This window comes from Protomyctophum bolini, assembly GCF_963924005.1.
Source record: "Protomyctophum bolini genome assembly, chromosome: 8".
Lineage (NCBI taxonomy): Eukaryota > Metazoa > Chordata > Actinopteri > Myctophiformes > Myctophidae > Protomyctophum > Protomyctophum bolini.
The window spans coordinates 24,056,973-24,069,641 of NC_137869.1; the positions used below are offsets into that span (position 1 = coordinate 24,056,973).

Consider the following 12,669-nt stretch of genomic DNA (forward strand, 5'->3'; position numbering starts at 1 on the left):
TCATTTAAGATTATGGCTGATTATGTGCATTATGTATCTTGCTCAGGGACACCTCGACACATTGCCAGGATTGGGATTCGAACCTGGGACCCTCTGCATCTCACTCAGCCAGCCCCCAAAAGTAAGTTTGTAGCTGCAATTTTGGTGAGGAGAAATGGTGTACTGGACTGGGACTGGAGAAAAGTGGTCCAAGTACATAACCAACTCAAGTCCCATTTACTATAAGCCTAGAAGGTTTAGGTGGATACAACCTATTCCCTGATTGGCCAACCAACCCGAAACCAACGGCATTACGGATTAGCCAAGCTTCACGTGGCGTGTGTGCCGCCGTACCAGTATAAGCCGCAGTGCACCTGACAGAACCACGATGAACCGGAGGACCACCATGAGCTCTATACATCTTAAGACTTAAGTCCTAGTCTTAAGACGTCTGGAGAATAATCGGTCTGAATGTTACGCTGGACGGTCCATCTGAAAGGAGGACCAAAGAGAATCCTCCATGCTGCGGTGGCAGTGGAGCACAAGATGTACTCCTTCGGAGGGTACAGCCACGGGGAGACGGACGTGAACCAGATCGACGTGCTCGTCTTCAACACAGTGTCTTTGAGTTGGACCAGGTTGCCCCCGGCAGTGACAACCGGAGCGGAAGGGGCCCCCGAGGTTCCGTCCATGCTCCTGTTCCACACGGCTGTGCTGATCGATGACATCATCTACATCTGGGGGGGAATAGAGAACATGGGGACAGAGAAGGACCCCAACGTGGTCACCATCTACGGGAGGATAAGCAGAACGCTTTACGCGTTCCACGTGGACACCCACACCTGGTCCCGGCCCGAGAGGATGTGTGAGAGCGTGCCGGAGGCGAGGTACGGCCACTCGGCCTGTGTCCTGGGGAAGTTCATGTACGTCTTTGGAGGGTACAACCATGATCTGACTAGGAGCACAAACCACATCTACACATTGGACACCACCACAATGTTCTGGGCTTTAATTAACACCGGAGGCACTACGGTGCCCGTTTCACAGTGTCACTCTGCCACCATCATCGGGACAAATATGTTTGTATTCGGGGGCCAAGGGGACAGCGAGGTCAACTACAACTACATCAGAGTGTTTGACACAAAGTCTAACTGTTGGTTGAGAACGCCTTCGGCACAGCCTCAACCGGCAGGACGCAGGGGTCATTCTGCCTTTGCCTACAACGGAGAGCTGTACATATTCGGTGGTGACAGCTCCTCTCTGCGCCGGAACATCACGGATCTGTGGAAGTTCAATCCAGAGACCTTCTCCTGGAGAAAGGTCAAGCCCATGGGGAAAGGCCTGTGTTGGAAGAGTAGGATGTGCTGTTGCACAGTGGGAGATCGCATCATTCTCTTTGGAGGATACAGGCACAAGCACGATGAACTGTACACCTTAGACTTAAGTCCTAGTCTGAAGACGTTATGCAAGTTAGAAGTTATCCGATATGGTCTGGACAAGTCAGGACTCCCGCATGATATCAGGTGGGAACTGGCAGCCATGACGAGCAAAAGCAACAGAAAAAGAAAGAGGAAAAATGAGAAAGGCAGAGGACACATTCCAGGCAATGCAACAGAAGAAATGGAAAGATGAGATGACTGAAAGAGCCAAGCATGTGAATGTGCTCAGTCATACCCACCAGGAACTAAGCAGAACCACACAGGATAATAGAGAGCTCTATCACTAAATGAACTTCACCAGGGTAGACATGCGCTGCAAAGGAGAAGACTTGAATATAGAAGCTTCTATGCTCAGTTGATCTATGGAATGAATGGATGCGTCATTGTAAATATAAAGGAACAGTTATGAGTATACTTCAGGGTTTTTGTAAAGGAGATCCGAGTGTGAAAGGAAAAGTACTACAAAACGTTAATGTTTTTTAGTTTTTTTTTTTTTTTTTTTTTTTTTTTTTATGTCCTGCTCTGTCATGTCCCCCCTCCCCCGATGAGCCCTCCATCAAAATGTCCATACATCTGACCAGTACATTCCATCTGTTATTCTTCATTATATACACATACTTTGTACCGTCTACCTGAGGGAAGTAGTTCGAACTGATGCCTCAGATCACGTGCCTGCAGGTACTCGCGTGCGACTGAATGAGCTCCGGTTGAACCCCATGCACAGGCCCGCGCACTTTCACTCTAAAATATTAGGGAGGGACTAGTGGAGAAGAGATCCAGTAGAACTAAAAGACAAGTCTTTGTTTGGTTGAGCTCGGTTGATGCACTCTGAAAATATAGCAGATCTACAAGCTCACAACGGGTCGCAACTCACAGTGTGATGCATTGTGAGCTTGTAGATTGGCTATTTCCAGCATGCAATATTTACGCCATCTAGGTCCGCCAAAATACACATCTGTTGACAAAATCAACTGTAGTTTATAGTTGACTACAACGTTATGATATTCAGTCGACTAAAACTTCAGATGAGTAAAATATGACTGAATTTGCTGTCAAAATCAACACTGGTGTGGGGTCACAGCCTGGAGAGGGGGGAGTCCCATGGGGCCGCCTGTGTGAGGTCACAGCCTGGAGAGGGGGGGGTCCCATGGGGCCGCCTGTGTGAGGTCACAGCCTGGAGAGGGGGGGTCCCATGGGGCCGCCTGTGTGAGGTCACAGCCTGGAGAGGGGGGGGGTCCCATGGGGCCGCCTGTGTGAGCGGCAAAGCAAACACCAGCTACATGAGCCTGTTAGCGAGCTGATCACTGAGGACAAGTACACTGTTGGACTGAAGAGCCCTTCAGACTAGACACCATGACACAGGTGAGAGCCACTCAGGTGTGTACTTGTGCACGCACACACGGCACGCCTCTTAACTACCGCACTTAGCCCATTAAAACCAGCTGTTATTTTACATTTTAGCTAGCACATGGGTCGACTATCCATCAATCGTGAAAATGTGTGCAAATCTTTGAATAAATATTATTTTAAAGCGAACATTTTTAACTCAAATCTGTGCTCGTCATATACAGTATGCGCGCGCGCGCACACATGCTTGTTGTAATCTATTTAACTTTGAGGAGTAAGGTAGATGCTAAATAACTCATTGTTACACCCCCCCCCCCCCCGGTGTCCCCCCTCTATAGACATCTAAATAACTCATTGTTACACCCCCCCCCCCCCGGTGTCCCCCCTCTATAGACATCTTCCAGCAACCCTGGATCAAAATATTTCGAGATGGGGATCCCTGCACGGCCAACTACAAATTTTGACGGTCCTTTGTTTGAGAATCACAACTACTGATATAGAAACGTTTTTCAGAAAACAATAAAGGATAAAAAGGATTTAGAAGACAATTGTACAATCAGCCTCAGGTCTTAATGGATAGAATTAGCTCTCTGGAGAAGTGTGCATCCCTCTAACATTCTGTGATCCTTCAATACGTTGCATTGTATTCCATCTCATCCAGATGGCATCACTGACTGGTGGGAAGTACACTTACTCAAGTATAGCCTACTGTACCTACAGTTTACTTTCACACATTTCTATTGTCCAACACTGTATACTTCTACTCCAATAGTAGGTATAGTACCAGTAGTTTTTACTCCACTTGAAAAAAGTAGTCACAAGTCACTTTTCAGTCATGTTCTTAGTTACTTTTAACAGTTTCACTGTTAATGCACTGTGCATTATTTCACTGTTAATGCACTTGCCGTTGTCACTTAATCATGCATATGATACCAAACTCATTACTTTTCAGAAAAAATGGGGAAAATATCTGCACGGCATTGGACAAATATGTAGGAGTTTTAATTGTAGCAAAAAAAACAGTTCTAGGGGAGCAGTGTTCATGTCGTCAACATTTTTTTTTAACTAATACAAACTAGCCTATGATATGATTACTGAAACTATAAGACTAATGGACAATAGGCCCTATAATTTAGAATTCAACTCGTCTGGGACCGAATACTTTCTCGTGTGGTTCTCTCCATAACCCCACACTGTCTGCATGTCTGCCTGCAGACTTACACACTGTCAGACTCAATACTTAGATGAAATAAATGATGAGGGTGGGCCTTTTCATCACATAGAGCTCTTTCAGGACAAACTACAAAAGGCAAGCTTTTGATTGACTGGCACAGGGATTTTTGATTGCGAACAGTTAATCTAAACTGATAGGGGGGGAAAGGGCAAGTGAACTTCTTGAAGTGACATCTACTCCTCCAGAGTGATTGCCTGTGATGGAGGGACTCATATTTTGTTTTCTTTATACTTGAGAAGTCGCAATAGGCCTACCACTATGTAGAAATGCTGACTTCAAAATATACTTACGGTATACAAACGTAAAACTATATCTTGTAGGCTACATACATTCAAGTATCGAAGAACTGAAAGAGAGAGAAACACTCACCTCGAAAATGTAATAAAATTGTAAAGTATACTTTAAGTTTCCACCACTGCTGAATTGGCACATACTCTTGGATTGGTAGCACAGTGCTAAACTAGAGTTCAGTGCTGCTGAATATGTATTAAAGATGTCTTAAGGATATACATCCTTCACTGTATGAATTTAGGTTCTACCAGGATCAAATTTGTATATACGTTGAAAATGCAGAGTAGCAAACGTGATGTAATGATTTGGAGACAAAGCTTTTTCAATTCCAAAGTAAGATAATCCAACATTTGGACAAATGGCCACCTGCACTAGTAACGACTCCTGGCTGCGAGAGTAAAGCACATTATCTGTGAACACAGGAGTTATGAGCATAGCCGACACCATTGCTCAGAAGTTCGTTACATTTCTGATGATACAGTCATCTGTGCTTCTGATATATTGTGTAATTAATTTTGAGCAGCAGCACTTTCCCTCCAGTGAATGAATATTGTTGCTATATCTTTTTTAAGCAAACTATTTCAAATTGTTGCTGTCGGGCAGAAACCTCTTATCTCCATATTGTTGTTTGTGTTTAGTTCATACTAAACTACAGCATAAAACAAAAATATCTAGAACAGCAGAAATATAAGCTGGAAGCGTGGCGCGAAGCCACACATTTTGAGCTTGTAGATCTGCTACTTTTGCTCTTTTTGAGTTTGAATCTTGTAGGCCTATCAGTTTTTGAGGGGCGCTAGTCTCTCCTATGCCCAGCTTTCCGGGTTTGTGTGAACACAAACATTGGAAAGTGAGGGCAGAAAAGTGAAGACGGAAAAGTGAGGACGCAAATTGTTTGATTGGCCAGATGAGATTAATCTTGATGCATGATGATGATAAGACCTCACACGGGTGTGATTTTGTTTTAGTTGAAAGTAGACAAGATTTTTAGAGCCTTCAACTCCTCCCACCCAACACCGCCCCAGCCTGTAGGAGCACATGCAATGATGCATGCACCCTACGGCTTTCCTCCCCTGAACATGGGCAAATTGTGTTCGTCTGCCGCACGGTGGATTTGAACCCACAACCTCCGCCCGTGGTGGTTTTGGACATATGATGTTTCCACCTGACCAACATGAAAAAGAAGAACATGTGTTCCCGTGGATCCAATTTAGCTATTATTTAGTTCAAAATCATAGGGAAGAAGTGAATTTCTCTTTAGCAGAGTGAAGGAGGAGAAGAGAGGTACTGGAGGTGGAGAGACAGAGAGAGACGGACGGATGGACGATCATGCCTCAAAGAAAATACAGAGATAGGAAGAGACTGAGAAAGTGAGAGTGCATGAGAGAGAGAGAGAGAGAGAGAGAGGAGGGAGAGAGAGAGAGAGAGAGAGAGAGAGAGAGAGAGAGAGAGAGAGAGAGAGAGAGGAGGGAGAGATGCATTTGTCTGTTAGTTATTGTGCGTGGCTGTCAATAGAGGGCAGTGTGTGACCATGTGGGTCAAACAGCAGACAGGCTGCTAGCATATAGCATGCCGTCTGCTGCTGCTGCTAGTGGAGATTTAAACAAAGAGGGTTAATATCAATCAGCTCATAAGTCACTTGAGTAATGAAGCGAGGGTGAGTCAGCGGTTTCTCCCTGCTGCAGCCACCCACAGGGACAGTGTCGTCTCCAGGCACACATAGGGGGGCATACTTTTTTTCCAAAGGGGGCACTTCATTTTTCAAACCCCCTATGTATAACAAATTGTCGCCTATTAACAAAGTGATGCTTGAAAAAGGCTACAATAAGCAGCACCAACAACAAACAAAGAAATACGAATATGTTGAGCAATATAATGTCTTCTGCATTATAATGTATTACCTTGTATTTCTATTAACTATTCAATTAATTTGAACATGTATATATTTACAATAATCATGGAGAACTTATAGATTTAACATTTGTAAAACATTAAAATATTGGTAGGGTAGGGTACAGGCCAATCTGGACTGGAGGGGCACAAAATTCAATCTGGGGGGGGCAATGCCCCCCTGTAGAGACGGCACTGTGCAGGGATAATGTGTGTGTGTGTGTGTGTGTGTGTGTGTGTGTGTGTGTGTGTGTGTGTGTGTGTGTGTGTGCCTGCGTGAGTGAGTGAGTGAGTGCAGGTTTCTACTCAACGCAACAAAATAATGTCTTCTTCTCTTCCACCGTGCACACGCACGCACACACGCGCGAGCCCAGCCTGAGCTTTACCAGGTTATGATTAATAAATAAATTAATGATCAGATTATTAAGTATCTGAGGTTATTAAGTCATACACTTCCAGAGTTAAAACAGCGACTACAGACCATTTCACACGGCGGCCAAGTTAAAATGCCACTTTATGAATATGGTCTATAGCTGCCCCTGCCAGCGATTTCAAATGTTTACTCTTTATTTATTATTATATACCTTTAAAGACCTATAGAATATTGTTCTCCACAACAATCCACCCACTGTGCTGCTACTGGACACAAACAAATGTTCCATGTGACAGAGCAGTCAAAGTTGAACAAGAGTTGCTCTATGGTAGAAATCGGTCAACAATACAAATTACGCATTTTGTGGGTATCCATAATTTTTTATGAGTGGCCCCTAGACCCCCACCAAATGACCTGAACTACTAAATATTCACCAAGACCAGACCTCCCACCACGGAAATCAATTAATACCTTCGCAACCACTACTGTTTAAGTGGCAATGACGTGATTGGCGTGATGTTTTTCCCAATTTCTTTCTTTCAGAATGGTCTCACTAATATCTACCGTCGCTAGGCAATGCTCGGCTTGGTGTATTTCCCTGGACCAAGATGGCCGCTGCATAGACTGCTGTAATGGCCACGATCTTTAGCAGCGTTTTTCTCTGAATTGAGGCTCAGATTGGGGTGATTGAACAGAACGGCGATGTTAGGAGCTCATTCAAAATATCTGCGCTACCTCACGGTTACAATATTAACGCTTCTGATGAAAATGAAAGTTAACGATCGGCATATTAGTTATGGCATGTATCCCATTATGGGCCGACCCACGGGTTGAGAACCACTGGCCGCAAACGTAAGACGCAAATGTTTTATTTTTATAGACTGTATAATATATTTATTCTTCCCATTTTTGGTGAAATGGCCCAATCCGTTGTTTTGCCACGAGCTGCCTTGTGATGTGGTGTCAGGTACAAACACTTACAGCGGGGTCACTTTCTCCCGAACAGCAAGCGAGTGAGCGCTGTAGTGCTGGGCGTCAGCCCAGAGGAGATCTGAGAGTGCCGTTTCCTGTGAAAAGGAACACTGCTCGCTCCCCAGAGCGCTTCCAGAAGGAAGCTGTCTTCCCACTTACAGTACCATCGCTGCCAGGCGGGGGGGAAACCTTGTATGTCTATATAAACCCTTACTTTTCAGGAAATGGAGAGAAACTAAAAACTGTGTTTCCATGAATCCAACTAGACCGGTGCCCGGCTGTATAGAGCACAGAGTCGCTACCGATGGAAGTTGGAGATGCATGCCTCACCCAGCTATGCAATACCTGTTGTACCCGTGTCAGACTACCTGTTCCACCCATTTGTCTGTGTCCATTGATGCCCATATATGGAGATTTATGTATCCCTTTATTCCTATATGGAGTTCTGTTGTATATGTTCTGTATGTCATAGAACAGGCCAGCTCCATAGAGCTATAGGGGTCCAGAGCATGCGGGCAGAGGCTTTTGTGCTGGTTGGACAACCGGCGAGTAAAAGAAAAAAAAAGAAGAAGAAAGAAACCAAAAAAAGAACACACACACACACACACACACACACACACACACACACACACACACACACACACACACACACACACACACACACACACACACACACACACACACACACACACACACACACACACACACACACACACACACACACACACCTATGGATCTAGTAGGGAATGTTCTACAAGGGCAACATAGTGGTTGCGGAGGTGTTCGGCGGGCTGACCGGGAGGGAATCGGTAGTGGGGCATTCTATAACTCTATAACCCTAACACCTGAGTTATATCCCTTTATTGATCCTGCATGGGATCAGAGACAGCACAGCAGTTTAAGTTACAGGTACAATTAAATTAAGTGTAATTTAGGTACGGTCACAAGCCACAACACACTGTGAACGCCACACATTGAGCTTGTAGGTCAATTATGTTCGCACACTTTTTGACCTCAGACTCTCTCTCTCTCCTTGTCTCTCTTTTTCTCCATCTCTCACGCACGCACGCACGCACGCACGCAAGCACACGGCAAATATATGCGTACAAAGAAAGAAACAATGAAATGTTAGAATAATATAATCAGTTGAAAGACAAAGCCCTACTGTGCTTTGCGGTTTAAATTATTCATAGATATCTCAGGGATATGCCATATGGTGGATACTTTAATAAAGTTGACCTCATCTTTATGCTAAAGTGGTGCAATGTTGTGAAGCAGAACATTTAGGTAACAGTATTTGACACCAACTGTAGCCTACTTAATGCAATAAGTTTGAGTGTCAGTGATTTTGGATTGTGCCTGCATGTGGTGGGAAGTACCCAAGTACATTTGGACATCTGAAGGGTCCCCCCGACAGACAATAAGGATTCTTTAACCAAAGTAGCAGATCCACATTTTCAAAACGTAAAGCTCTTAACTCCATATTTTAACCTTGTGTGTTCCAATTTCGAAATTAACACCCTATTTGGTAATACTACAGCGCCACCCAAAAGCATCAAAGATATAGCAGCTCTACAGGCTCGAAACGCTGCACAAAGTGAATGTGCTACTTTTTGTTTTTACCAGCTGCGAAGTAGGCTGGTCTACAATCTGTCAGGTTGGTAGTGACAATTTATATATGGTAGTGGCAACCGGCGAGCTAGGCAAGTAAGGCAACCATACACTTTTTGCCTCTATAGCTGACCTGTGTGTGTGTGTGTGCGCGTGTGCGCATATGTGCGTGCAGCTGGTAAAATATGACTATGTCCTTTTGGGCTTGTTTACTACCTCTCCAGTAGTGGTACAGTATAGTGCTAACGCCTGGCAGCAAAAAAAAGGGCTGCAGTGCACTCTCCATTATAATCTACAACAAAAGCCATTCCATTATTTACAATCAATACACAATTATACCCACAGCCAGAGCAGAATATCTTGTTTATGCCCAATAATTTCCCTGTAATGGTTCCGTTTGACCTGTGGGCTGGGACTGAGGAGGGGGGGACGAGGGGGGGACGAGGGGGGGGGCTTCGAGAACCCGTTTTGTCAGTTGGAAGATGGAAGCTCTGCGGGGCCACCCGGTTCACTGGCTGAACCGAGGGCGAGATATAAGGACAGAACGGTGCCTGCACAGCTCAGAGGCACGCACGGGGAGGGAGGACGCTGTAATATAATAATAAACATTATGTCATTTGGTCGATGCTTTTATCTAAAGTGCATTACTTTAGACTGCATATAGGGTTGTTGTTTGTTTGTAGCTTGCCCTCGCCCCCAAGCCCGGCCGCCAGTGGGATTTTTTATTTTTTTATCATGGCTAATGTTATTGTCAAGCCTTGGCTATACACACATGGGGAACAGAACCCCCAACCCAAGCAAATGTTAGAACGTTGAGTTACAAATATAGCCTAGAAATAATGCACGTTAACCCTGATGTACCTGGCTACCTGCTTCGTATTCTCCCTTTAAAGTACAGTATAGGCTACTGTAGTCTGTATGTGTATGTGCACAGTGCAATAGATAGTTTATGCATAACAATATTGGTTTGTATAGTGTATCATTTCATATAATGATAATAAATAGATATATCATCCCAATAATCCCGCCCATACTGGAATGCACAAACCCAACTTGTATAGAGGTGATGACTCTGCAAAAACCTGATAAAACGACGAGGTACGCTCTCCGAAGCAGATTGAGCCACGAGAGGCACCCAGGGCCGCTGCTGGCCACTTGGGTACCCCAAGCACAACATCTTTGTGGTGTGGCGATGTATAAGATTCCACAGCAGACAACACCAATATATGTGTTTCTATGGCTCTGTACAATACTGCAGTGTGGGCCATATGGACCAATAATCAAATATTTTAAGTAATCTATACAATTTCTGAAAAGGTGCATTTAAAGGAATGCTTTCTGACACAGAGTTTGGAGCCAATTGGAGTACCTCGGAAATGCAAGATCCACCCTTTTCTATTGTATCATGACTGAGGTATTATTATCTCCATGCTCCACAGCTGTTTATGGTCATACAGTAATGTAAAACAGTAACAAAACAGGAGAGAAGCACTTGGTACAGTGCCTGTTTTGTATTTGTACATGCTTCTTGAAGGCAGAATCGTGGAACAGATATGAAGGGTTTTGTTCAAACACGAGACGATTCAAAATGACAAACCTGACATCTGCTACAGTAAGAAGAAATTATCCAATCATAGAAATCAATTGTGGTGCTTTTAAGAGGATAAGATAACATTTAAGTCCTCTGCTTACATGAACAATATCACACCACTGACTGCATCATTGAAGCACCCGTAGGATTTCACACATGAATGAATGAGATAATAAAATGTTGACCTACATGTATGATGATGATTGTGAAAATGCTGGCCGGAGGCTCCAAGGAGTAGATCCACAAGTACTTTGTATGCGAGTCAACGACAAAGTACAAAAATAAATAATACTGGCCAAAACAACGTTCCAATAAAACAAAACAATCACTTGAAAAAAGATACAATCAAGAGACAAGCAGGAACTGGTACAGGCTTTTCCCTGGCTGGCAGTTCTCCCCTGTTGTCTCTTACCTAGCCTCAAGTGAGACTGAACCCACTCCACCTGCAGCAAGCCTGCTCTTAAACAGGTGGGGCAAACCATCCTCTAATTAAGTAAGTGGGCATTAGTCAACTTGCCACACGGCTAACTAAGCCTATGAGTAATTATTCCACATTACTATATACATTAAAGGAATACTAGATATACAAACACTCAACTATTTCACAGGTCCAATTCATTTAGAGAACCTAACATAAATAAGACCAAACAGAATACAGACAGGAACAAACACCCCTCCTCCTCTACAGTACTTGGCACCCTCCAATCTAGAGAGGAGTGCCAGCACTGCAGAGGGGAGACAGGTGACAGACATAGCAATTCGGTGTCAATAAATACAAATAAACATTTAAAACTCTTTCAACCATTGTGTTAATTAGTAAAAATGTATTTTGTACAATATATAAAACCGTTACTTCCAGTCCAGCTGTTTGTCAATTGATCAAGTTGACTTAACTGTGTGGTCTGTTTGCAAGGTCCTTGATATTGTCTAAGGGCACGGGCTGCCCCGTGACAATGATGATGATGGCATTTGATATAACAGTGATGTTGATGATGAGTATTAATGATGGTAATATCAACGGTTATTACTTTTATTATAGTAAACTAACTAAAATACATAATTAATTTATATGGATCCTGGTGGATCTCTATTATATGGTGACACGGGTGTGGGATTGGTATAGTATTTATTCTTGTCAATTGGTTTGTGAATCTTCTTGACTATGGCATTGGTATTCATTGTTTGGATTGTTTATTGCAATTCCTTCAATTTTTGTAACCACTTGAGGAATTTTCCTTTTGTTGTTCATAGGATAGGCATTTATGAAAAAACACGAAACATTACAATATGAACATACAGTACAGTACGAAACAGATGGAGATACGAAAGAGATGAAGCTTTCAGCTTCAGCCTATTCCGTTTGATCACCTCCATTTATGTTATTGTGTTGACAAATACTGTGTGTGTTACTGTGAAGATGATCAAATAAACTAAACTAAACATAACATCCCGAAATATTATGTTTTGTCCAACACGCATGATAAAAAAGCACGATTTCCGGATTTCGGAATCCCTGCTTGTACGTTGCTGTCAGGCAGACATCTTTTTCGCATCTCCATAGTGTAACGTTTTGTGTTTTTTCATAATTGACGGCCTACATGATCACACTACAGCGTCACACTACAGCATCAAAAGTAGCATATCCACAGGCTTGTGAATGTGCTACTTTTGCTATATTTGAACTCTGAAAAGTGAACATCCACTACTCCCGGCCAGTAGCCAGTGCACACATACAGCTTTTCACTACATGGTTTGCTATATTTATTATAGGATGAGTAGGATGTATTAGATAGTTTTTGTTAAACACATTTTACACATAATTAAGTCTGTGTTCATTAAATTATTTAGTATAAGGACTATTCTTTCCCCCTTTGTTTTGTATTTCAAATGTATGTTTGAAATGGATGTATAGTTTTTATTTGTGGACCCCAGGAAGACCAAATAA

General features: G+C 43.3%; 1 protein-coding gene across 1 annotated transcript; it reads left to right on the top strand.

Annotated features, from left to right (window-relative positions):
* Positions 1-450: 450 nt before the first annotated feature.
* LOC308320171 (kelch domain-containing protein 3-like) lies at positions 451-1,611 on the top strand (the record flags this gene model as incomplete). The annotated part of the gene is made up of 1 exon (XM_080770489.1): positions 451-1,611. One exon carries the CDS (start codon positions 451-453, stop codon positions 1,609-1,611), a length of 1,161 nt encoding a protein of 386 aa, XP_080626615.1.
* Positions 1,612-12,669: the final 11,058 nt, after the last annotated feature.